This window comes from Polypterus senegalus, chromosome 9 (assembly GCF_016835505.1).
Source record: "Polypterus senegalus isolate Bchr_013 chromosome 9, ASM1683550v1, whole genome shotgun sequence".
NCBI classification, from domain to species: Eukaryota; Metazoa; Chordata; class Cladistia; order Polypteriformes; family Polypteridae; genus Polypterus; species Polypterus senegalus.
Genome location: NC_053162.1, coordinates 70,968,120 through 70,993,143, shown reverse-complemented (window position 1 = coordinate 70,993,143; position 25,024 = coordinate 70,968,120). Strand labels below are relative to the sequence as shown.

Here is a 25,024-nt window from a genome sequence, read left to right as displayed (position 1 = left end):
AGGCGTGGGACACAAGTTCAAGCACACACATTTTTATTTTTTTCCCTCGTGGGAAACACCTTTCCACGTTACTCTTCTTCTTTCTCTTCTCTCTTTCCTTTCCTCCACTCCTCTTGGCAAGCGTTGTCCTCTCCCACCCAACTCCGCCTCCCGGAGTAGTGGCTGCTGGCTCCTTTTATAAGGCACCCAGAAGTGCTTCAGGTGCTCGTTGTTCCACTTCCAGCATCACTTTCTGGTGTGGCGGAAGAGTTGCCCATAAAGGCTCAGCAGCTGCTGGTGCACCCCTTAGTGGTGCCAACGGATCCCAACAGGGCTGTATCCAACTACAACTCCCATGGAGCACTGTGCGAGTCTGAGGCACCGCTGCAACCCAGGAGACTGCCACCAAGCGTTCCAGGGGAGGTAATGCTCTGGATAAGCTCCCTCCCCCAGTCCTTCCAGTGTGGAAGCGTTCCAGCCATCCTCCACATTATACAAGTTCTTTGAGGGACTGCCTCTCTTTAGAAGAATATATTCGATCTATTGCTGATGACTTATGTTTATTCATATGTGCTGGGAATAAATGGTATTTGATTCACTGTACGTATTGTTTTGAGTTTATTCAATGGCACTGGTTTGTATTCTATAGTTGGCTCCTTTGTCAAGGACGATGCATCAGATGCAAAAGATACGGCAGTCCTCACTGCCCTGGTAGATACTTCTCAGAGCAGTCTGGTGTCTCTATACCAGTCACTAACATGATTTTGATACTTATTCTTTTTGGTTTTGGTAGCGACTGCCCTAGCTAGATTAAATTCTTATAAGGTACAGCATGGTGTTGTTTCCTTTTAGGGGAAATATAGTTACCTAGTTGGAATAAGTTCTTTTATAATTGTGGTGTTTTAAGTAACCGAAAACTATATAGATATAATGTAAAAAAGGCGATATCCCTCCCATAGTGATACGGCAGTAAAAATCACATAAGAGAAAAAAACTTAGCTTTCTTTAATGATGATTTACGCGGCATTACAGACGAGGAAGCCATGACAACACTTTGTGTATAGTTTGTTATTTTCGTCACTGCACTGAAAGGATTTTCAGGACGGATGACGTTATCACCCATCCGTATGTCAGCTTCGAAGTGTTTGGCTGCTGTCCAAGCCTTTTATACTGGTTCCTCCACATGCAGGCCCCCACGTCAGCAAATAGTCCAATTCCAAACAAGGAAAGAAGATCCCGTGCTCACTTCCAACAGAGGACAAAATAGCATACATCTGTCTTTAGGCTGACTAGACATTCCTCGAGCTGTTTCCGTCCATCTTGTCCTATGCTTGGCTAAGCACTCCCAAATGCCGAGAGCCCCTTTTGGCCTGGCCTGTACATGTGAATGGATTTATAAAATAATTTCTTGTACAGAGCACAGCGACATTAAACTTACATTCTTGTTACAGGTGTCTGGACCACAAAGACTCCTCAGCATTTATGTAATCATGGACCACTTTCTTTATTGTTTCTGGCGGAAGTATGATTATTTGCTTCAAAGTGATGGTGTCTGAAAATCTAAGATGCCTCCACAGATTGCCCTTTAGAATTTTCATTCTGTGATACTGCAAGTAGTCCAGGTTGTGACCTTGAGATGAAGTGCTTTCAGTCATTAAGACAGATGCAGTGTTGATGGAGTTAGCATCTGGTCATGGAATCACTGTAATAAACTACACCAGAAGATATGGGCAACAAGCAAGTCTTTCACCACAGCTCATTAACTGTCTCAGTCATTTGAAATGTTACTCCCTGGCATATTTCAGTTGTATACATCTTAAAAACTATGTTGGTTCCAGAGATTATTGACATGTTCCCCATTGGCCAGACATGTAAATAAGAATTTTACTGTACAATAATACTGTCACTACTGCATATGCAGCAGCATAGGTGCAACGGAGGTCTATCCCAGTGTAGTTACTAATTAAATCTCTGTACAAAAATCTATTATGATCTTATATGTCATGAAAAGTTTATTTGTTAAACTACTAATCCAGTTTTTTCAAGTTTTGTTTGTATTTGTATATAAAATTGAAAAACATTATAAAAATTATTTTACAAGCATTATTACTTTCTTATTAATTATCTTTTTTAAATTGCAATTATTTTATATAGGTAAAAAAAAATACTCATTTAAAACACAGTTTCATTTGTGTTCCAGGTGACATCAGTAACTACTTTCGTGAAATCGGTGGACAGCTCTTTGTATGTAACCTTGCCCTGTCTAGTAAACATTTTGGTGTGAAAGAGGCTTCTTTCTTTCTGTTAGGAGCTTTAGCTGAAAGCAACGGTATGTATTATTTTCCTTTTTTAATCTGCTGGCTTTAAACTATTTGGATAAATTGGCAAAGTTTACAATTTAGTATAATTCAATAAACCTAAAAAAAAAATACATTTTTTCTGTTGCAGCAATACATAGTAGCATATGCAGAAATGTAACAATGCAATGCAATACAATATCAAGATTAGTGTTCTCCAGAAAATTTTCCAGAAAGCAGCCTGTTAAATAATTTTTTAATATATTTTTTTGTATTGAATGAAAATTTTTTTTCAAAAGCAGTTGGTACTGTGTGAAAAAGTAACTGCCCACTTAAACTTTAATTGGTTTCATTTAGTACCAGCAACAAAACAGTGCAAAGACTACAGAAGAGTGCATGATGATTATGCAGACTGAAAAACACTTGTAAAACCAATCTTAGTAGTTTCTCTGATGGTAAGTTGTTCTGAACCCATCTAAACACTGACTTGGTGACCTGAACATCATATTATAATCTTGAGAACAATCGGTTCACAGTAACAAAACAACTAAAAATAACTTTGAAACTAATCTTCTATAAGCACAAGTGAAATGTTTTTGGAAGCTGATGTCTCCATTTGCAAACTGCAATACAAAAAAATCCTGATATTTTAAACAATATATGATATATTGTTTATCACCATATTCAAGGTTTTATCTTTTTAGTTCATACTTTCTCACTGACCTCCTCAAGCTATTCTGCACTGAACAATGGATGGGAAATATTGATCTACTGTAGTAGTTTTTCTATGCTTTATCACAAGCACCTATTGTCAAAAAACAGTTGTAACAGTGATTCTTAGTGGTTTCAAATGGGAAATAGCATGCACAAAGATGGATAAATAAATAATAAAATTAGCATTCATTATTGTAATAGTTCATTTTTGACAATGTGTGAAAATATATAATTATCAATTAAGAGAAAGGTAAGAATTAGTTCTGGACAGAATATTAGTATATTACTGATGACATTCTTGCACATGTTCATTTACAAAAGGCCAGTTTAAAGTTTTCAGTTAACCTAGTGCCATATCAGTGAATTGTGAACCAAAACTGTACCTGCTATTGGAAATTCGCATACAAACTAGGCACACTCAGCACATAAGTCATCCAAGCCAGGAGTAAAAACAAGCAATTAAAATAAATTATCAAAGGGTAGTTCACCGACTTATTGTATCATGATATGTCGATCTTGTCAATGCTGTTATGTATTGGGAGTAATTGCTGACTTTACATCTAGACAAATAAAGGTATCAATAGTAATCAGTAACTCTGTAAAATTAGAAGGTAGGTAAGTGCTTAAAAATAAATTCAATAAGATAGATCATCTATGGATTTTTTTTATTTTGCCATGCAAACATGAAAACTTCTATAAAACTGAAAACAACTTTACTGTATGGAGCACCTAGAATCATCTTTTCTCTGTTACATGCCAGTTTTGGTCGCATTTTCTGTGTTGCAAAATTGAAGCCAGAAAAAATTATTGGATGCAAATAAGATTTCATGAAATACATCATTTAGCATATACTAACACGGTCACTGGTCTAAACAATAACAATTTTGTTAACCTATTTACCATTTGTCTTCTACTGTAACTTTTATATCATTATTAATTACAAAGATTCAGAAAATCCTAACTTTACACTTTCAACTGCTGTTGTATGTTTTCTTTAAAAAGTATTCCACTTGCATTTTTGTAAACTGTTTATTAAACTGTTTTTAATGGTGAATTCATTACATATTTGCAAACATCAAATAGATTTCTGATGTGGCATTAAGCTAAAGACAAATATTGGTGCCTCTCCACTGATCCATAGGTTAATATTTTGAAATTCAGTGTAAGAAAACTAAATCAGAGTTAGGTATTTAATTGGCCACAATTTATAATACATTCCCGTTGACTGAACTAAAACTAAATAAAACTATTAAAGTAGTTGGAAAGACTAACTGAAATAAAATAATAATTTATTAAAATATTTTTAGTTTTCATTTTTGAATGAATATTCTTGACGTTAGTCCTTAACCTTTGTAAGTTTAACTCTAAAACAGAATTTGCGGTGACAGAGCAAGCTGAATACAGGTGTATAAAGCGTGTGAAATAGAAAGCAATTTACGTGCTGCCTTTCTTTGCGCTTGTTGTATATCAAGATGTAATTGAAACGGCTGAAATCAGAATGTGCTGGTCAACAAAACATTTACCATATGGACAGAAAAATCACGAGTGAGTAACGTTTCAGTTTATTTCTCATGTGACTGCTTTTTGGCGACAGCAATTCACCTGCCACTTCACCCAGGAGAAATCATGTTTACTTTCTCATATACAAGGTATAGAGAAAGTATAATAATCATGAAAACATTCAACCTCAATATTTTGATGGATCTTGACGTTATAGACCTACCAGAGTCCAAAAATACCGTTTTTTGAAATGGTATGTGTGCGCAAGTGTGTCTGTGTGTATATAAACATGATAACTCAAAAACGCAACTAGATAGATGGATGAAATTCGGCATGTGGTTGTTACACTACAATTGTAGATGTGTATTTGGGACAAATACATCATCCGGAAGTGGTATTTTACCTGAACACGTTTTTTTTTTTTTATTCATGCAGCTGCAGAGTCCGATTTATTCAACTTTACTTTTATAATAATTGTTCAATATATTATTAATTTGATTTGATTTGTTGTTGACGGTTCCTTGACGTATATAATATAAAAATATAATAATTTTCTTGTGGTTTACACCTCCAAATATCCATCCCCATATCCAAGTATACAAGAAAGTGTACGGGCGACCACTCCTGGTTTTTGAAAATAAAACGGCACTGATTGAGAGACTGACTAGGTCATCATACAAGATCAGCATATTGTTGCTGACCAATCACTTTTGCTTTAAAAATATTGTTTAACAATGAAGTGACACAAAAAAAGGTAGGTAGGCTAAGAGAGTCTGCCAAGTGATGAAAAACAAAACATACTATGGGGTTTTTTGTATTTATTCTATATTTATTCCATTTATCTTTTTTAGTTCATATTCTCAACTCAAAATACCTGATATTGTGAAAGTAATCCATTAGCAGAATTGTATTTTAAAATATTTGTTTTCCTTTTTTCATGTTTCTCTCTCTCTCTGTCAATATAGATAGTTGAAATATCATATTCTTTTTGCTCTTAACATGAACCTCATTGCATACCGGGGATTTTTCCTGCCTTACATCCAAACCTGCTGCAGTAGGCTCCAGGTTTCCTGGAATCCTGCTCTGGATAAACGGGTTTAGATAATGTATATATTGTTCTTACTCTCAGATGCTATCTCTGTCGTTTTATGCCTATCCGTACTCCTATTACCTGCTCTTGCTCTGCTCATTATGGGTTTACTGTCCTTTATGTCTCACTGCCCCTAACCTTCACATTACATGTTGTTCTTTGTTTCCCTCAATAATGCTAGGTGGGGTCTGCACACTGATTCAAGTCTAAGAGTCCTGTTCTTCCTAAGCCCCCGTGATTTTCATGACAAAATATTTTAAAATTTATAAAATTGTTCATATTGACTATTTGGTTTGGATTATGCTTTTTTTTATCAGACAAAATCAAAACCTGATTGTAAACCATGTAGTGCAGTAAGCTTCCACTAACATTAAACTCGTATCCAAATCTTAAGTGTACAGTTCTGTCTGATTGTGACACAAAACTAAACTCTGTAGGAGCTCCATGTCATAATTACTAAAACTAAAACTGAAACTAACAGATATAAAAATAAAATAGAAATGTCTTTGTGAAATAAAAACTAAACTAAAACTAAAAATACACGATGAAGGAAAACTAAAACTAAACTGAATTTCCAAGTAAGGTCAGAAAAAATATAGAAATAAAAAATAATATAAAAAGGCAAAACTATAATAACCTTGCCCTGATCCAATGGGTGCAATGCAGGAAGTAGCCTTGGATAGACTGCTGGTCCATCTCAGGACCCATACATAAAGGCCAACTTGAAAAACTCAGTTATCTACTCCCGAAGCATTTTTTTTATTCAAAGGATTCTTGTAAATGTATTGATTATTGCATAAAAACAAGAAGGGAAAAAAAGAGTTTACAATCAATTACATTTGCTATTGTGCATAATAAAATAGGTAGATTACATGTACTGGAATTAACTGATTTTGAAAATGAATAAATAGATGTTTCATTTAGCCATGCCTTTTATTATTTTCTGGCTGTACTCCTTAGCAGGTTAGCAAGTGTTTGTCAAACTTAAAGAAAAATACAAAGTTCAAAATATAACTACAGTATCTTTCTAAGAGGAAGAAAAAAGGAATGTTGCTGACTTTTTCATTTCTGTTTGTTGTAGTGTTTTGTCAACAAGTGCTTTGCAAATCAGACTTGCTGAAAGAATTAGCACTGTCACTTTCACATGAGTCCCCTTTAAGCTTAAAAAGAGTAGCAGTATATCTATTGTTGGCACTTGTCACTAACAACAGTAAGTACTAAATTTATGTTAAAAATACTGCTCGTATTTTGTCAGTTTATTTGGTTTTACTTGTAGTGCAAGTAGTTTTTTGTAATTTCAAATGTTTAAAATCTCTTTTTTATGTTTTCAGAAGATGGGCAGTTACTTGTTACAAAAACTGGCTGCATAGATATTCTTTTAAACTTGCTGCGGTATGAGATGCATTTTTTTATTCTGTATATTCATGTGTTAAAATGTGGATTCAGTGTTTTACATGATTAATTAATTTAATATCTTATGTTTTAGAACCAGCTTCCCCATTTCACATCAAAGTAAAATATATGAAAATATATCTTCATGTTACCAGTTTTGGATGTCTGTATTCAGCACTCTTTGTGCCTGTGTTAATAACCCACAAAATGGTATATATGCATTTATTTCTATACATTTTATTTCATCTGGCTGTGATTCTTAATGTGCAAAATTAGTGTTGTTTTACTGTAAAATTTGTTCCTGTTTGCTTTTTTCTCTTGGTTTTCTTTAATTTTTGATAATGCATTTTCAAATGTAACTTTGACAGATACATATTGTTATGTGTTGCGGTGGGCTGACGCCCTGCCCCGGGTTTGTTTCCTGCCTTGTGCCCTGTGTTGGCTGGGATTGGCTCCAGCGGACCCCCATGACCCTGTAGTTAGGATATAGTGGGTTGGATGATGGATGGATGTATATTGTTGTGTGTGCACCTCCCTGTGCCACCAAAGTAAGCTAAAGTCCAAAATAATATCAGAAGTAATTCTGTTTGTTATGTTGGAGCACTCAAGGAAGAAATTAAGCATGAACACATAATATCAAACAAATAAGCAGAAAACAAACAATAGTTGCCTGCCTGGTCAGAAAAATATCAAAAACATTGCTAAACCATAGCAATAATCTGAAGGTCACAGTTTTACATTAGACTCTTAGTCTTGTTTGTTCTTATCTGCATATGTACATAGTGACATGTCACAACAGATTTGTCAGAGAGCATTATAAGAAGTATTGTTGGTTATTTGTCTCTGAGATAATTATAAAAAAAATTGGTGAAATTTGTAGATATATACAAAAGGCAATCTTTAAGAATAGGTTATTCCACAAAAATTTACCTCAAACACTAATCCAATGCACTATAAGTGGAAAATTGGTGAGAATAAAAAAAAAAAATCATTAGAGATCTCTGTACTTCCCAAAGTAAATATGCAGTTTAGACACTGTTGTGTTAAGGGTCTTGCAAAAGTCAAAAAATGTAAGATAAGTATTGAAGACATATCGAACATGTGTTATATTATGCTGTTGAAAAACGATGATTACAAGTAAATCGCTTCAGATATCCTAGCAAATTTTTACTCTATGATTGTACTGTCAGATGTTGCTATAAATGTTGTTTTATAATGTATGGCATTCTATTTTGAAATTTCTAGTTGTATTTTGATAAGCATTACTTCATTACTGTAATTCTTATTTGAGTGTATTTTTGCAAATGCCATGATTTAAGTCCTGCGGTGGGCTGGTGCCCTGCCCAGGGTTTGTTTCCTACCTAACGCCCTGTGTTGGCTGGGACTGGCTCCAGCAGACCCCCGTGACCCTGTAGTTAGGATATAGCGGGTTGGATAATGGATGGATGGATGGATAGTTTCTTGCAGTGTTAGATTTTAAAGGTTGTTTGAAAAATATCATGCATTTTTAGTGCAGAAACAGATATTATTTAAGTAATTATTACTACTCTTTTAAAGACACATACAAGAAAATCTAGAAAAAAGTGTATACACAAGGAATTCATCCATTCATTGTTTGCACCCGTTCAAGCCATACACAAGAAGTAATAATTTCAAACAAATATATTGTAAACTGTACAATTTCAGGTAAATGAAAAAAATGAACATCTGTACTTGTACATTTAGATTATTTAACTATTCTGTCACTTTATTAAGTAAACACTGATGATTTATTAAATCTCACAGAAGAGAATCAACGAATATGCACAAGTATCTTTAAAGATATAAATTCTTGGCTACAGAAGCATAACTGCAAGGATATTATTCAGCCAGTTTGTTCATTTGTTGGTCTAACTGTTGCAAATAACTGTAAGTACCAACCCCACTGAAACAAAAAAAAAATTAATTTCATTTTTGTTTTTATAATTGTTTATGTATTAAAGTCTTAAATCATTTTTTAATCATTTTCTCCATTGATATTGAGCACAGTTAAAGAAAAAATATACTTCCTAAAATTTGCTTTGTAATCTTTTTTTATTACATCTAATACAAAGTAACAGAAGATATAAGAATAATTAAGAATAAGAGTGTAGTAACCTAACCCATCCTATCCCTGCTTGAATCAAGAGGTAAATATTTTAGGATAACTCAGTTGCCAGAAAAGTGGAGGGTAAAGGGATTGTGAACAGACTGCTCCAGCAAAAGAGCGTCAGTTAGCAGAACAGAATCGGGGGCTACAGCAAACAAGAATTTAAACAACTGATCAGCAATAGTCGACATTTTAAATGTATTGCTGGAGGCATCATTAATCTGTAATGCAGATAATTCAAGGTGGATTAAATTATAAAAGGTGAACAGCCAGTTGTCCACAGTAACACACTAAGATGCCTTCCATTGGGAGGCAAAAATTAATTTCACTGCAAACTACCAAGATAGAATAATTTACATTGTGAGAGTTTAAGCAGAAGCATAAAGAGATCTAAAAGAAGGAAAATTTGAGATAACAGTAGAATATTTAAAGGAAGAAATTAAAATAATGGGACATATGTTGGTCTGAAAGGAAAAGACATGAGGGCTGTACCAGAACATCTAAAGAAAAGTACCAGGTAAATCAAAGACATATAATTAGCAAAGAGAATCAGGAATGACGTCCATCAGTTGATATTCATCAAGAGTAGAAAAAGTCTATGCAGAATTTCCCGGTATGTTGATAGCTGGAATTTCCAGAGCTATGCCTAGCTTTGGAGTGTATAGTATATCATGAGAGGGGAGAAGAAAAAGGGGCAAGGTCTCAGAACCAAAGAGAAATGAAGGAGAGAGACTTGTAGGAGGCGTTACATAGTAAAAAATAGAGGGTAGAAACTTTTTTTTCCTTGAGAGAGAACGAACAATATGACAAGTATAGAGAGTGAGTGAGTATGGGGTTATTTGAGAAACCTCATGTGTTCTGAGAACTGATTTGGAGTTTTTGGTAGAATAATAAAGTTGAACTAGGAAAATTGAAACAAGCCTGTAAAGAGTTCAACGGAGTGCATGTTAATTGAATTTGTGAGTTAAAAGTCATCTTTGAGAGGGTATAGAGAGCTTTTAAGTATTGTACAAGATGTTGATAGCATATGAGAGTTACCAAGGTAAGCTTCGAGAGTTTAGACTTTATGGTAGGCAAACAGAATTCCTACCATGAAGAGAAAGTGAGGACTCTGAGGCAGATTCTATAGGGAACTGCAGAGAATGGTGGGAAAAAAACAGAGCCATGACCAAATAGAGGGATGAAAAGCCCAGTGGTAGAATTCTAGGACAGGTAGAATTCTAAGTCAGTCTGTCTGTGTCCAGAGTTGAATATTTAAGATTTCATCTCTAGCTATTCCACAAAAACAGTGAAATCAGTAACCTGACTTTATCCCAATATTTAGTGCAAGAGGGAAAGTAGTATGTCATGTAAAACCAAGTACCATATTCATTTTTATAATCACAAGACAAGATGGAAAATAAGAGAAAGTTTAGATCCCTTGTTAATGGAGCTTATAACATCAGATGTAGAAGTATGGCCTCTTAAATATCTAATGCTATTAGATACAGAGATAACAAAGGGGAGGGAGGCCTGAGAGAAGTCTTAATCCGATGATTTTGAACTGAACAAAATTTTAAAAATCTTGAACATTCCTAACATGAAGTAGATACTGGAGTCAAGAAAGATATCAGGAGACAAGGGTATTATATGACTTGAATTTAAAACTGTAATTGAGTAAAAAAAAAATGGAAATTATAGATGGTAAACTCAAGCAGTTTGAGAGGCAAATTGAAGAGTGGGTACAGAGTGCAGTCTTACTTTGCTCCTCTTGTAGTGGAGAATGGACATAACATTTTTGATTCAGACAGGAGGACTGTGGAAGGGGAAGTGTAATGAGCCTTAATTAAATTTACAAAACCCATACCAAAGTTCATTCTATCCATAATTTGTCATAAGAAAGACTTATTCATGCAGTTGAAAGCCTTCTCAGCATCAAGTGAAAAAGAGTAGCTTGGCTTGAAAGGAAAGGAACTGAATCAATGATATGCAGAAGTCTCTGCATGATATCAGAGACAAACCTTGAAAGGATGAAGGCAGACCGATCAGCAGATTATCAGATTCATTTTGCTAATGACTTTCTGAAAGCAATGGGACAATAAATAAGTTAATACTTGTGTGTCTGAATTAATTAAAAGGTGACCTGTAACCCTGTATATTGTAGAATTGTTACCTTATTTTAAAATTAAAATAATAACTTTCATGTTATTTGTGGAATTAAGATTGTCAGAATAGGTGGCTTCATTTATAACATGCTTTATTATTTCCAGACATAAAAATAATTTTTGAATAGATAGCCAAAGGCCAAAGTCGTGAAAATGTATCATTAAATAGAATTGTGTTAAATGTTCCAGAAGATGTGGCTTCACTGATAATATTGTTTAATAGTTCCAAAAATAAAATGTATTGTATCCTTAACCATAATAGAAAAAGTGTTTTTCTCATTGGAATTATTTTATATGTTTGTATAAACACTTGCTCAGGACAGTTGAGTATTATTAGAAATTAATCTTAGTCATTGTTAACAACATGTTAATCTACTCAAGGATTGTTGTGAGCAAAGGGGGGAGACTAGTTGATGAAAGCAGAACCAAAAGATTTGGTCAAGTAAAGTGACAGGATCAAAACTAGGAGAGCAAACTGAATCAAGAAGCCAAAGCTGAAAGGATAAGGAGAGCTTGAAGGTCAGTGCCACAAATGAAGTCAAAACCAAAGACAGTATCCTAATGTAAGGCCTACTTAATAAATTAGTTAACTGCCACTAAGCCTTTTGAGTGGTTGTCATATCCACCGAGGGATGAAGAAGTCTGTGATTGCTGCCATATTGATATTGTCACATACTCTGGCATCATCATTGGTAATGATTGTGATGGGGAACCAAGATGGCATCATGAAAACAAGGAAATCAAGATGGTAACAAAAATCAACTTTGTAAATACAAAACAAACATGGAAACAACTGTTAAAAATGTATTCTTCGGGTATAAAAACAAAAATTAGACGTATGTAATTACTACATTTAGGTTTTCATTGCGTGTTGACCATTGCAGATAGTCAGAATTGTTTGAGGCACTCAACAAATAATAAAAGTTGACCCTGTAGTTAGGATATAACGGATTGAATAATGGATGGATGTATATACATAAAACATCTTTATTAGTTTAAATTATTTTATATTTTAAATATCTGATGTATTTTTGTACTGGTTAACAAAGTTGATGATTATCCTCAATTACCATATTTTTGCAAAGCCCATGTAATTTTGTATGATATCATTGTAAAAGTAAGTGTGTATATGGCCATTGTATTCAATCCAATACAATGGAAATAAAAAAATAGGTCATGTCATAAAGATAATGCTTACTGATTCATATTAATGGAATTTCCAATGTTTTTGAACTGGTTGTTAGAGAAGTGTGCTGCTTAATTCAAGTAACAAAGCAGTATTTTTTAACCTGATACTCTACATATAATGGTGTTAATTTTGATAGTTTTTCTGGGTTTCTTATACTTTGTTAATTCTTCTATATATTTTGTTCTGTTAACCATACATGTAGCTTCTGCCCAGGAATATTTTTCTGCAATTGGAGGTTTAGATACTCTTGCTCAGATGTTGATGAAACTAAGTGATGAATCTCTCCAAAACCCATCAGCCAGTGAAAGTGCAGTTATAGTAATAAAAACCCTTTGTTCTTGTATTGCTGACAATGGTAAGTTTAAAGTTAAGAATACATTTTCCTTTGACAATATGTAAATTGTACAGTGAGCTGTACAATGAGGTGTACAATGAGCTAAAAACCTAACTAAAAAAGTTTAGTGTAGAATGCCTTAGCCCATAGGCTGAACATGTTGTATATTAGAAAATACAATATCATTGATGAAAAAAATTTTCTGTGTCTGTAACAAAGTATAAAGTTAAAAATGTAAAATTATAAAATAGAAATGACTGAAAATGCATAAGTTGTATGTAACCTACTTACCCATAATTATTTAAATTCTATAGAAAATTTGTTGTTGAATATAAAAATAGCTAGGACTGAAATAAAACACCAATGTTACTATGTAGCGAGTTATCTGGGATTTGTCAGTCTTGCAGAATTAAGCAGAGCTTTAATTTCTTTGTATTTATTATTTTAAGTCAATGTAAACATTATATTCCATTTTTTGTAGCTGCTCTGGCTGCAGGACTTTCAAAATATAATATTGTAAGAAAGCTGCTTTTGTTGCTGTCAAACTGTGATTTAAACACAAGCAACAAATTATGTATCATACTTACTCTTGGCCATTGTACTGTAGCTGCTGGTAAGTGTTTTTTCCTTAGAATACTTATAATAACATCATTGTAATAGCAACTACAGTTTAGAGGAGAATTAAATATCATTTGCATCACTTTTTTAATCAAATTTTATTATAGTTTATTTTATCTGTCAGACAGAACATTATGTAACAATCTCACAATATATACTAAATAATTCACTATGCACACATAATGTTATTTTCCATTTCCACATGCAAAACTGATAATGTTTTGTAAATTAAGGTATCTAAAGCAGAAGTGAGCCAAAACACATATACAGACCAAGTACCAAGGTCAAAAACAAAAATATCAAAGCTTAACACTATGCTTTTCTATCTTATGTTTTAAACTTAATACTGTGCTGTTTTGTAGTTAACTAATAATAAAATATCCTTTCCTCTTCAGCAACTTACTGTAATTTTCCTTCTCACATTTCTTCTTTTTTCAAAATACACATACTAGTTACATTTTTGTACTTCTCAAATCCAAGCACTAGTGTTTGTTGTTGTTCATTTTCCCTTTTAAGTAGTTGTTAGTTTTTTAGGTCCTAAATTTGCAACATACTGGCAGAGTCTTCCTTTTTTGAGATGATGCCCATTATATCATGATTATGTACATGCAGTGTATACTGGATAAAACAAGATTATTTCTATTGATGTTGTGATTACTATATGACACTGTGAAAGACAAAATATTCTAAAACAAACTTTAATAAATGACAAAAAAAGCAAAAATTGGAAAAATACAATCAATATTCATATATCTAAAAGCAGCTACTGTAGCTGGAGTAGGGTATTGAGATAGATGGATCTCAGCACACTTTGGGCACAAGGCAGGAGCAACACCTGAACAGGGTGCCAGTCCATCACCAGATGAACAAAGACACACACAAACACATCAGGGCCAGTTTAACACACTTAATCTTACATGCATGACTTTTGACTGTGGGATGAAACCAAAAGAAACCGATGCAGACACGGGGATAACATGCAACTTCCACAAAGGGAGCACCTAGAACATGAACCCCAATCTCTTTTTACTTAGTTCTTATAAAGTTAAATTATTGAATTTTGAAGGTCCCAAAGTACTCCTGTACACTGCACTACATGGTAACTTATTCCATGTATCTGATTCTCTGTGTAAAGAAACAAATATTAATATTTCTGCAGAATTTGCCCATAAGAAGTTTTTATCTCTGTCTCCGTAGAGGCTTTATTTTCCGAATAACAAGTGATTTCTACCATACTAATATGAAACCCTTTTACAATGTAATTTCTTAACCTCCATTTGCTTGAAATAAAATGGTTCATCCCCTTCAATCTTTCCTTATAGATCATATCTCACAGTCGTGCAGTCAGTCTGTTTTCTTTTCCTTGGACTTTATGTCTTTTTTGTAACATGGAGCTAAAAACTGTAAATAGTATTAAATGTGACATCTCACAAGTGCATGCTTTATAAACTATAATCCTATTAGCCTCATTAACTGCTTCTGGATACTGTCTGGATAGTGAAGAATTTACTGAAACTTATAAGGTGTGTACTTTTGTTTAAAGAGTGTGGATCCAGTACCAACTGGATGGCAGTATTTTCAACCTGTGAAGATTGTCAGCCCACTCAAAAACCTCTGCAAAATCATCTATGAGCTCCAGGATCCCAAACAATAAAATTGTGGAATGCTGCTTCTCAAACAGCATTTAGGCCATGCTGCTCAGCTGTGTCTTCTGCTGTACTGGGCACATTATTCACATGGATGAGTCTCGGCTTACCTGAATGGTTCTGTATGCTAAACCCATCAAAGGATCCTGGCCTAGAGGTGGCCAAAAGAAATGCTGGAAGGACCACTTGAACTATTCTCTCAAGACCTGCTGTATTCCACATAGGTAGCTCAAGACACTTGCTGAGGATCTCATGCTTTGGGGACGACCATCATTGAAGGAGTCTGTCACTTCAAACAACAAGAGAAGAAGAGAGCAGCAAGACGTCTCTGTCAATACCAACCTACTGCACCTGGCAGGCATCTCCCCTGCCAGTTGTGCCCCCAGGCCTACATTTCCCAGAGATGGACATTATTATCATCTGATCAATGGACAGCCATAATGTGAATTTCCCAGCTAGCATAAGGGTACAAGGCAAAAGAAAACCCTGGACTGGGCACCAGTCCCATTGCAGGGCTAACACACACACCCACACTTGGGGCAATTTAGCATCACCAATTCACCTACCCAGCATACCATTAGACAGTGGGAGGAAACCCACATAGACATGGGGAAAACATGCAAACTCCATGCAGGGATGACCCATGACACCAACCCTGGTTTCCTCACTGCAAGGCAGCAGTGCTACTACTATGGCACCCTGCCATTCACTACTAAAGTCATGCAGATGGTATAACAGCTGGCACACTGACACTGGTGCAACATAAAAGGTGCTTGTCATTGTTTAGTACAGATGTCATCTGGTAGCCTGGATGCTATGAATAAATACTTATGTAAAAGACTAAAGAATCTGAATAATGAAAAAGTCACTTTGCTCTGATTTGAGGAGTGTCACCTTTTAGATGACTGTTGATCTGTGTGCAATGCTTTTGGGTAGCACTGAAGTTTCCAGCCATGTTTGTTAATTAAACTAATTCATAAGCCATCATCAGAGAAACTAGCCAACACTGTAGACATGTGACAGGTTGTCTAGACAATGGGATATAAATGTACCTGATGGTCTTACTGTTACTACTCCATACTCCTCTTCTTCTCAGCTTCCCCCTGCTGTCATCACTGCAAAAAATGTCTGCAGCTTATTCAAAAAGTAAAATATTAAAAAGGCTGCAGGCCTGGACCTTATTTTTCCTTCTACAGTCAGGCACTGTACAGACGAATTGTCTACAGTATTTGCAGACATTTTTAACCAATCTGTGGAACTATGCACCGTTCTTGCCTGCTTCAAGACCTCCACTGTTATTCCAGTACCACAAAAAGGCTTGAATGACTATAGACCAGTAGCTTTAACCTCTGTGGTAATGAAGACCTTTGAACATTTTATTATTAATTTATCTTAAGAATACCAAAAGATTTCCTGGAAACATTTCAGTTTGCATATAGAGCCAACTGGTTTGTGGATGATGCACTGCATTTAGATCTGAGCTTTATTTACCAACTCCTTGATAAGCCTGGGGCATATTTAAGTATCTTGTTTGTGGACTTTAACTCTACTTTCAATACAATATTCCCAGTGCTCTTAGATAAGAAACCCTCCCAGTTCATCCTGCGTAGTTCAATCTGCCATTGGATGAACCACTTTTTTTTTTACAGATAAGAGCCAGTGTGTGTGGCTAGGCATACACGTCTGACCCATTAACCCTTAATTATTTGTGCACTGCAGGGATGCGTCCTTTCCCCACTACTCTTCCCACTATCATCTTCTTAAAGTTGCAGATGATATCACAATAATAGGCCTCATTTCAAACAGTGATGAGTCCATATACAGACAAGAGGAAGAACATTTGGTATTCTGATGCAGTCATAATAATTTGGTCCCTAACATTCAAAATACTCATGAGATGGTCATAGATTTCAGGAAGCAGTTACCTGTGTACCTATCATTTGCCATAAATGGCTCAGCAATAAGATGACAGAATCATTTAAGTTTATTGGCTCTGTGCTGTCACAAAACCTTAAGTGGAACAATAACATCACATGCATACAGCAATATTTAAAAAGCCCATTAGAGAATGTTATTTTTGCATCAGTTGAGGAAATTCAATCTCCCTCAAGCAGTATTGTTCCAATTCTACACATCATCAAGTCTATTCTGACCTCATCTACAGCTGTCTGGTTTGGTGCTGCCTCTGTTTAAGTGAAGGCCAATCTTCAGTGCATCATCAGAGCCTGTGAAAATATCATTGGCTGTTACTTGCCTCACATTCAAGTCTTATATGATTTCAGGGTAAGAAGCAGGCCGCAAAGATCATTGCTGATCCAACTCTCTCAAGGCATCACATATTCCAAACACTTACTTCCAACAAATGACTTTCTGAAGTGAAAACTATAACAACATGTCACCTAAACAGTTGTTTTCCACATGCAGTTATTCTCACTAATCATTGTATACCTGCACACTGGACTGCCTGGACATTTTAATCATACTATCTTTTTATTTTTTGTATTTCCCTTGTATGCTGCATCATATTTTATACTTTACCTTCTTATATTTATCTTATGTATTCTGTGTTGTCCTTGTATGTTGCACCAATACCTTCAAGACAAATTCCTAGTACACACTAGTGTGTTTGGCCAATAAAGTGAATTCTTACTCTGATTCTAGAGTCAAAAAACCACATACTATTTGTTTTTGCAGCCTTTCACAAAATCGCTGATGGCACTGGCATTACAGTGAGAGAAAGCTTGTTAAGCTTTCCAGTACAATAGAAATATTTTATCAACGTGCATTTCTCTTTAGAGTCAGTTGTAACTTTAATAGTTCTGAGCATTGTGCTGATTGTAGTGTTATTGATTTTCATATTAGCAGCAGGTTTTAAGTAGGTGGTTTTACAACGAAATGATGCATTTTGTGAATTACAGTGTTAGAATCAATGTGTCAAGGCAGAGTTTTAATGCAATAGTTGACTAATGAATGAGGGTGAAAGGCAGGTCTTCATTTCAAAACCACAACCCTGTGTGAAGGGGCTTTCTGTTTGTGGACTACTTTAATTTTCCAGAGTTATTCATGTAGCAATATGTTGCAGTATTTTGCCCATTGTGAGCATACAATTGGTTGACTTAACATGTTGTTTATGCAACATGAGTACATGTGACATTTTATCAGGGATGTTTTTAATATTCACTGTTATCAAGTGTTGGTCACTATTGGATCCCATTCTATCAGAAACTTTGTTATGTCTGTTAGTCACAAAAAAATGAGATTAAATTGTTTTCTCGGCCAACACTACAAACTACATGGGGTAAGTAACATAAAACAAATTTCATATTTGGCTATTTTGTTTTTTAAAAACAATGGTGAAAATGGAGAAAGGACCAGTAAAAAGCAATATTTATTAGAAACTAACATACCCAGTCCACAATAAATTGTGGAGAGACAGAGTGTAATTACTGTTTGCAATACCTACAATGACCTTCTTGTCACACCCAACTATTGTACTAATAAAATGCTTTGCATTTTTCATTCCGACAGATGGTGTATACCACCAATACTATAATCTAATAAAGGAAATTTTAAATAGAAAAAAATATATATAAGAAAGAAAAAGGGCTAATAGAGGAAGTGCTAATCCCATTGGAGCCTATAAACTGTGTAATAGAGGAAAGTAGGATGGTATGACTGCAGGGTCAAAATTGAGTTCTGAGAGGCCAGTATATCTCGTTTATAGCTGCAAAAAGGATTTCTTACTTATTTACACAATGTATGCCTGCTCTGATTGTGCTACATTAATGAGGGCACATCACCATAATGTTTAATGAACTCGAATGAGCTTAGTATTTCCCCTATCACTCTTTATTTTATTGCGTCACTTTTTATTTTTTTCTGTTTACATTTTCCGTTATTCAGTTATAGTGTCTGTTTGTCTGTTGCCTTAATTATAAAACATTTGGAACAGGATATTTTTGCAGCAGTACATCGATTGGAAGGAAAAATGCAATGCAGTTTATTATTACCTGTAGTACGAAATATGTTCTTATGTAAATCTCTAACATTAATACTAAATACACCCAACAGAGTGTTACTTCCATACAAACGGATATTGGGTTATATTATATAGATAAGTAAAAGGGCACATTACATATCTAATTAGAAACAAACATAACATTAAAAGAGTGCAAATGGGTAAAAACGCCTGTGGAACAGCTAGACTAAGTTGACATTCAGTTTAACCAAGCAGTAAATCATTCCTGAAAATAAGGTGAAATGTCAAAAAAAAATTTCCATGGAAAAAGCTGTATTTTTGACAGGCAGTTGACAGAGTACTATGAGATATGGTGAAACGGGTGTGGAAAAATGTTTGGTGTCTGTACTGATGTCATTATATGAAAAAGTATTATTGATTGTTGATCAGAATGGAAAACAGAGAAAGTTTTGTGGGTAAGATGCATCTTTTTAAAAAATATGTTATGCGCCTATGAAAAAAGTATTTTGGAAGATTTTACATATAAAGAAGATCTGTTGATGGCAAAAAATTTGTTCAGAGGATGAAGAAGATGCGGAAACTGAATATAGGTGTGGAACTGAAAAGCCTAGAGGATCACATCAGGGAGGAACAATGTGGTAAATGTAGAGGAAAGAAATAGAAACATCAAGGAAAGTAATGATTGGCCTTGTGCTCCAGTGTTTGATAAAATTAGCTTTACTGCATTGTTTCTGAAACTGGTCTAAAATGTGATTGTGTGAAGCAAAGTGTGCAGGAGGAAAGCACAAACTTTGATTTGTTTAAAATAAATGCGTGAGAGATATCAAAAGCTAATCTAACTAGTTTTAGACTTAGATACCAAGATATAATTGTTTTGGAAAAAGTTCTTCTTTTTTGGTGACATTTTGAATATAGCTGGAAGTTCATAATTGATGAAGGAAGCAACAGTAAGGTATTGAAGAAGTAGTGGGAGAGAGTCACTACTGTCTCTCTGTTAATAGAACAGTTTTCACAAGCCATGCAATTAGTTTTTTGTGGTGTGTGGAAGTTACATATGGCTAATGAAGGCAGTATATCTAACAGGATTTTAGAAGACTTATCAGCAGTATCTACAGACTTTCACTAAAAGAAAAGAAAGTAAATGAAGATTTTAGAAAACATGTTGTCATGGAAATGATATATAGAAGGCTATGATACTGATTGAAAAAAATTACTGGATGTCACCACTAATAATATCCAAGACTATGGAAATAGAGGAAATTAAATATTGAGTAACTGACCAACTTAGGTAAATACACATATGTAATGGTTTTTACTTATTTTTATATATTACATAAATTACATTATTTTTCATGTTGGATTTAAATTATTAATTGTTTTTCAGTTATTTGAAAATACTTGGGTAGCATTATTTTATTTAACACATTTTACCATGGCTGCACATTAAAGTTATTCAAAATAATTGTTGCAGTATTAAGTATATAATATATACTGTAAATGTATGTAAATATATTTCTTGTTTTAGCAACTTGAATGTCTGCTTTATTATTTTAACTTTTTTTTACTGTTCTTTTTTGGAAGAGGAACACCGACTTCATTTTTTACAGAGCAATGGCCTTCCACAGATGATACAGCTACTTTCTGAATTTCAAAGTGAAGAACTGAGTAAAGCTGTAACATTTGTTCTACAGAGTTGTAAACAAGTTAGTAAGTTGTGTTTAATAATTTAAATAAATGAAGGTTTTTTTTTCTATAAAAGTCAAATTCTTTGGCTTGATCATGTTCAGAGAGTATTCTACATTTTTTGTTATTGATATTATAGGTATGCTGAATTAACATCAGGTGACATGCTCAGTATTCTAATGTTTATATTAATATTATTTTTAAAAATGAATATATATTGAATGCTTTACACTTGTCAGTCATTATATCTTGACATTATTGCTTATTGTTTCTGTACCGTAGTATTAAAAGGTGACATTTTTTGTTTGTAATTTTGTTTTTTATTTTTCTCTCTCTTTTCAGAAGATAGGCTCAGAGCACTTAGCAGAGATTTAAAATTATAAGAGTAACAGAAAAATTAAAATATAATAAATCTATTTGGCATTCATATACCATCCATCCATCCTCTTCCGCTTACCGTAGATCCCGGAATATAAGCCGACTCGTTATATAAGCCAACCCCCTTCTCTACCTACTAAATTACATGTATTTGCCGATGACCGTTATTTAAGCCGACCCCCTTCTCCAAGCAAAATCTTCTACATTTCCTTAAATGTGACACTTCAGGTATATTTATCATGTTTATCGGCGAGAATTTGAGACTGCCGGCATTTTTGATGGAAACCAGGAAGTGATTGCGGAGAAGTTTGGTAAAATGAAACCTTTGTGTTGAAACTATATACGCAAATACGGTACATCGGCAGGTGGATTTCCGGAGATTCGTTATAAATTTGATTAACTTAAATGCGCAATATAGTGGACCCTTGACTTACGAACTTAATTCGTTCGCGAGGGCTGGTTGTAACTCAAGTTGGTTGTAAGTCAAGACTATTTTTCCCATAAGAAATAATGAAAATACCCATAATGCGTTCCAAACCTCCCACTGCAACACTTACTTAACCTTTTCATAATAAAAAAGGGTTGTATAATGTGCATAATTTACCAAAACACCAATAATTTTTCTAATGTACTAACCAAAAATTTATAAAAAGTGCCTAGCCTACCAGAAGTAGGCTAGACTAAGCTAGGAGCATGGCGGCGTGTGTGGTCGCAGCGGCTCAGGGCTCTCCTTTTCAGTGCACTTTTTTGTTGTTTTTGTACATTTTTCTTTTGCACGATCGGTTCAGCGAACATCCGCTACACCCGTCAGAACCTTATAGACATCGGTGTCCAGAGCCAGACATCTGTTTCGAGTGTTTTTCATCACACGCACAACATCCCAGACAACATAGTGAGACCAGCAGGCTCTCCGTGGATTGTTGTCGGGTCTAGGAGACGACGCAGATGGAGGAGGGAAAGAAAACAGAAGCGGGGCCACAGATCTGGCGTTATGCTAAGGCTAAAGAAACAACCATACAAGCCCTATACAGAACTTTTTTTTTTGCAACTTCTTTGCATCTTTTCACACCATTTGTTTATTTACTTGTTGTGTTTTACACGTATGGCTGCACTGAAGGAGCTACTTTTAATCTCATTGTACATGTTTATAGTGACAATAAAAGGCATTCTATTCTATTCTATTCTAGAAACAACAATTTCATACTGTACTCACCATTTAATTTGACATCTTTGGGCTGCAGGAAGGGAGAAAGAAGAGAATGAAACGGAAGGTGGTTATTGTTTAGAAGATGCCTCCTTATGCAAATCTTTTCTTTGTAAAATTGTCGAGATGGTGGATTTCGACATGCTGTACATATTAGCAAGATCGGTCACACAAACAGCACCCTCATATTTCCACACAATTTCCGTCTTCATTTAGATTGTAATCACTTTCTTTACCTTCGTTACCTTCTCTTCCTTCCTTAGCAATATGTGTCTTGCTTGCATGGTCTTTGTGAATATCTACTCTGAGCCCCTCCCAGAATGACTGAGCTTCTCACCCTATCTTTAAGGGAAAGCCCAGACACCCTGCAGATTTCAGCTGCTTGTATTCACGATCTCATTCTTTCGGTCACTACCCATAGCTCATGAGTATAGGTGAGGGTATGAACATAGATCGACTGGTAAATTGAGAGCTTTGCCTTATGGCTAAACCTCATTTTTCACCACGACAGACCGATGCAGAGCCCGCATCACTGCGGACGCCGCACCGATCTGCCTGTCGATCTCACACTTCATTCTTCCCTCACTCGTGAACAAGACCCTGAGATACTTGAACTCCTCCACTTGAGGCAGGATCTCGCTCCCAACCCTGAGAGGGCACTCCACTCTTTTCCAGCTGAGGACCATAGTCTCGGATTTGGAGGTGCTAATTCCCATCCTAGCCGCTTCACACTCGGCTGCGAACCGATCCAGAGAGAGCTGAAGATCACGGCCTGATGAAGCAAACAGGACAACATCATCTGCAAAAAGCAGTGACCCAATCCTGAGTCCACCAAACCGGACCCCCTCAACACCCTGGCTGCGCCTAGAAATTCTGTCCATAAAAGTTATGAACAGAATCGGTGACAAAGGGCAGCCCTGGCGGAGTCCAACTCTCACTGGAAACGGGTTTGACTTACTGCCGGCAATGCGGACCAATCTCTGATACCAGTTGTGCAGGGACTGAACAGCCCTTATCAGGGGGTCCTGTAGCCCATACTCCTCGAGCACCCCCTACAGGATTCCCCAATGGACATGGTCGAACGCCTTTTCCAAGTCCACAAAACACATGTAGACTGTTTGGGCAAACTCCCATGCACCCTCCAGGACCCTGCTATGGGTGTAGAGCTGGTCCACTGTTCCGCGACCAGGATGAAAACCACACTGTTCCTCCTGAATCCAAGGTTCGACTACCCGACGGACCCTCCTCTCCAGGACCCCCGAATAGACTTTTTCAGGGAGGCTGAGGAGTGTGATCCCTCTGTAGTTGGAACACACCCTCCTGTCCCCCTTCTTAAAGAGGGGGACCACCATCCCGGTCTAACAATCCAGAGGCACTGTCCCCAATGTCCATGCAATGTTGCGTGTCAACCAAGACAGTCCTACAACGTCCAGAGCCTTGAGGAACTCCGGGCGTATCTCATCCACCCCCGGGGCCCTGCCAACAAGGATTTTTTTGACCACCTGGGTAACCTCAATCCCAGAAATGTGGGAGCCCACGTCCTAGTCCCCAGGCTCTGCTTCCTCGTTGGAAGTCATGTTACTGGGATAGAGGAGGTCTTCAAAGTACTCCCCCCACCGACCCACAACGTCCCGAGTCCAAGTCAGCAGCGCACCATCCCCACCATATACAGTGTTGACACTGCACTGCTTCCCCATCCTGAGACACCGGATGGTGGACCAGAATCTCCTCAAAGCCATCCAAAAGTCGTTCTCCATGGCCTCCTCCTCCCATGCCCAAGTTTTTGCCTCAGCAACCACCGAAGCCACATTCCCCTTGGCCTGCCGGTACCTATTAGCTGCCTCCAGAGTCCCACAGGACAAAAGGGTCCTGTATGACTCCTTCTTCAGCTTGACAGCATCCCTCACCGCCGATGTCCACCAACGGGTTCGGGGATTGCCGCCACGGCAGGCACTGACCACCTTACGGCCACTGCTCTGGTCTGGTCAGCTGCCTCAACAATAGAGGCACGGAACATGGCCCATTCAGACTCAATCTCCCCCACCTCCCTCGGGACATAGTTGAAGTTCTGCTGGAGGTGAGAGTTGAAGCTACTTCTGACAGGTGACTCTGCCAGACGTTCCCAGCAGACCCTCACAACACATTTGGGCCTACCAGGCCTGACCGGCATCCTCCCCCACCATCAAAGCCTACTCACCACCAGGTGGTGATCGGTTGACAGCTCCGCCCCTCTCTTTACCCGAGTGTCCAAGACATGTGGCCGCAAGTCCAACGACACGTCCACAAAGCCGATCATCGAACTGAGGCCTAGGGTGTCCTGGTGCCAAGTACACATATGAACACCCCTATGCTTGAACATAGTGTTTGGTATGGACAATCCATGATAGGCACAGAAGTCCAATAGCAAAACACTGCTCGGGTTCAGATTGGGGGGGGGCATTCCTCCCAATCACGCACTTCCAGGTCTCACTGTCATTGCCCACGTGAGCATTGAAGTCTCCCAGCAGAAGAAGGGAGTCCCTAGAAGGTATGCCCTCTAGCACCCCATCCAGGGACTCCAAAAAGGGTGGGTACTCCAAACTGCTGTTCTGCACATACACACAAACAACAGTTAGGACCTGTCCCCCCACCCGAAGGCGGAGGGAGGCTACCCTCTCGTCCACCGGGGTAAACCCCAATGAACAGGCTCCAAGTTGGAGGTCAATAAGTATGCCCACATCCGCTCGCGCCTCTCACCGTGGGCAACTCC

The 25,024-nt window shown here is 36.6% G+C and overlaps 1 protein-coding gene across 1 annotated transcript in view; it reads left to right on the top strand.

Moving 5' to 3' along the window:
* terb1 (telomere repeat binding bouquet formation protein 1) overlaps nt 1-25,024 on the top strand; it is a 54,737-nt gene that overhangs the window by 10,716 nt on the left and 18,997 nt on the right. Inside the window, exons 3-12 of the mRNA XM_039762381.1 lie at nt 2,180-2,308; nt 6,662-6,790; nt 6,912-6,972; nt 7,073-7,182; nt 8,758-8,880; nt 12,636-12,788; nt 13,249-13,380; nt 14,929-15,001; nt 19,539-19,648; nt 20,592-20,717. Of these exons, the coding sequence (XP_039618315.1) occupies nt 2,180-2,308; nt 6,662-6,790; nt 6,912-6,972; nt 7,073-7,182; nt 8,758-8,880; nt 12,636-12,788; nt 13,249-13,380; nt 14,929-15,001; nt 19,539-19,648; nt 20,592-20,717 (1,146 nt within the window). The remainder of the gene's footprint in view (nt 1-2,179; nt 2,309-6,661; nt 6,791-6,911; nt 6,973-7,072; nt 7,183-8,757; nt 8,881-12,635; nt 12,789-13,248; nt 13,381-14,928; nt 15,002-19,538; nt 19,649-20,591; nt 20,718-25,024) is intronic.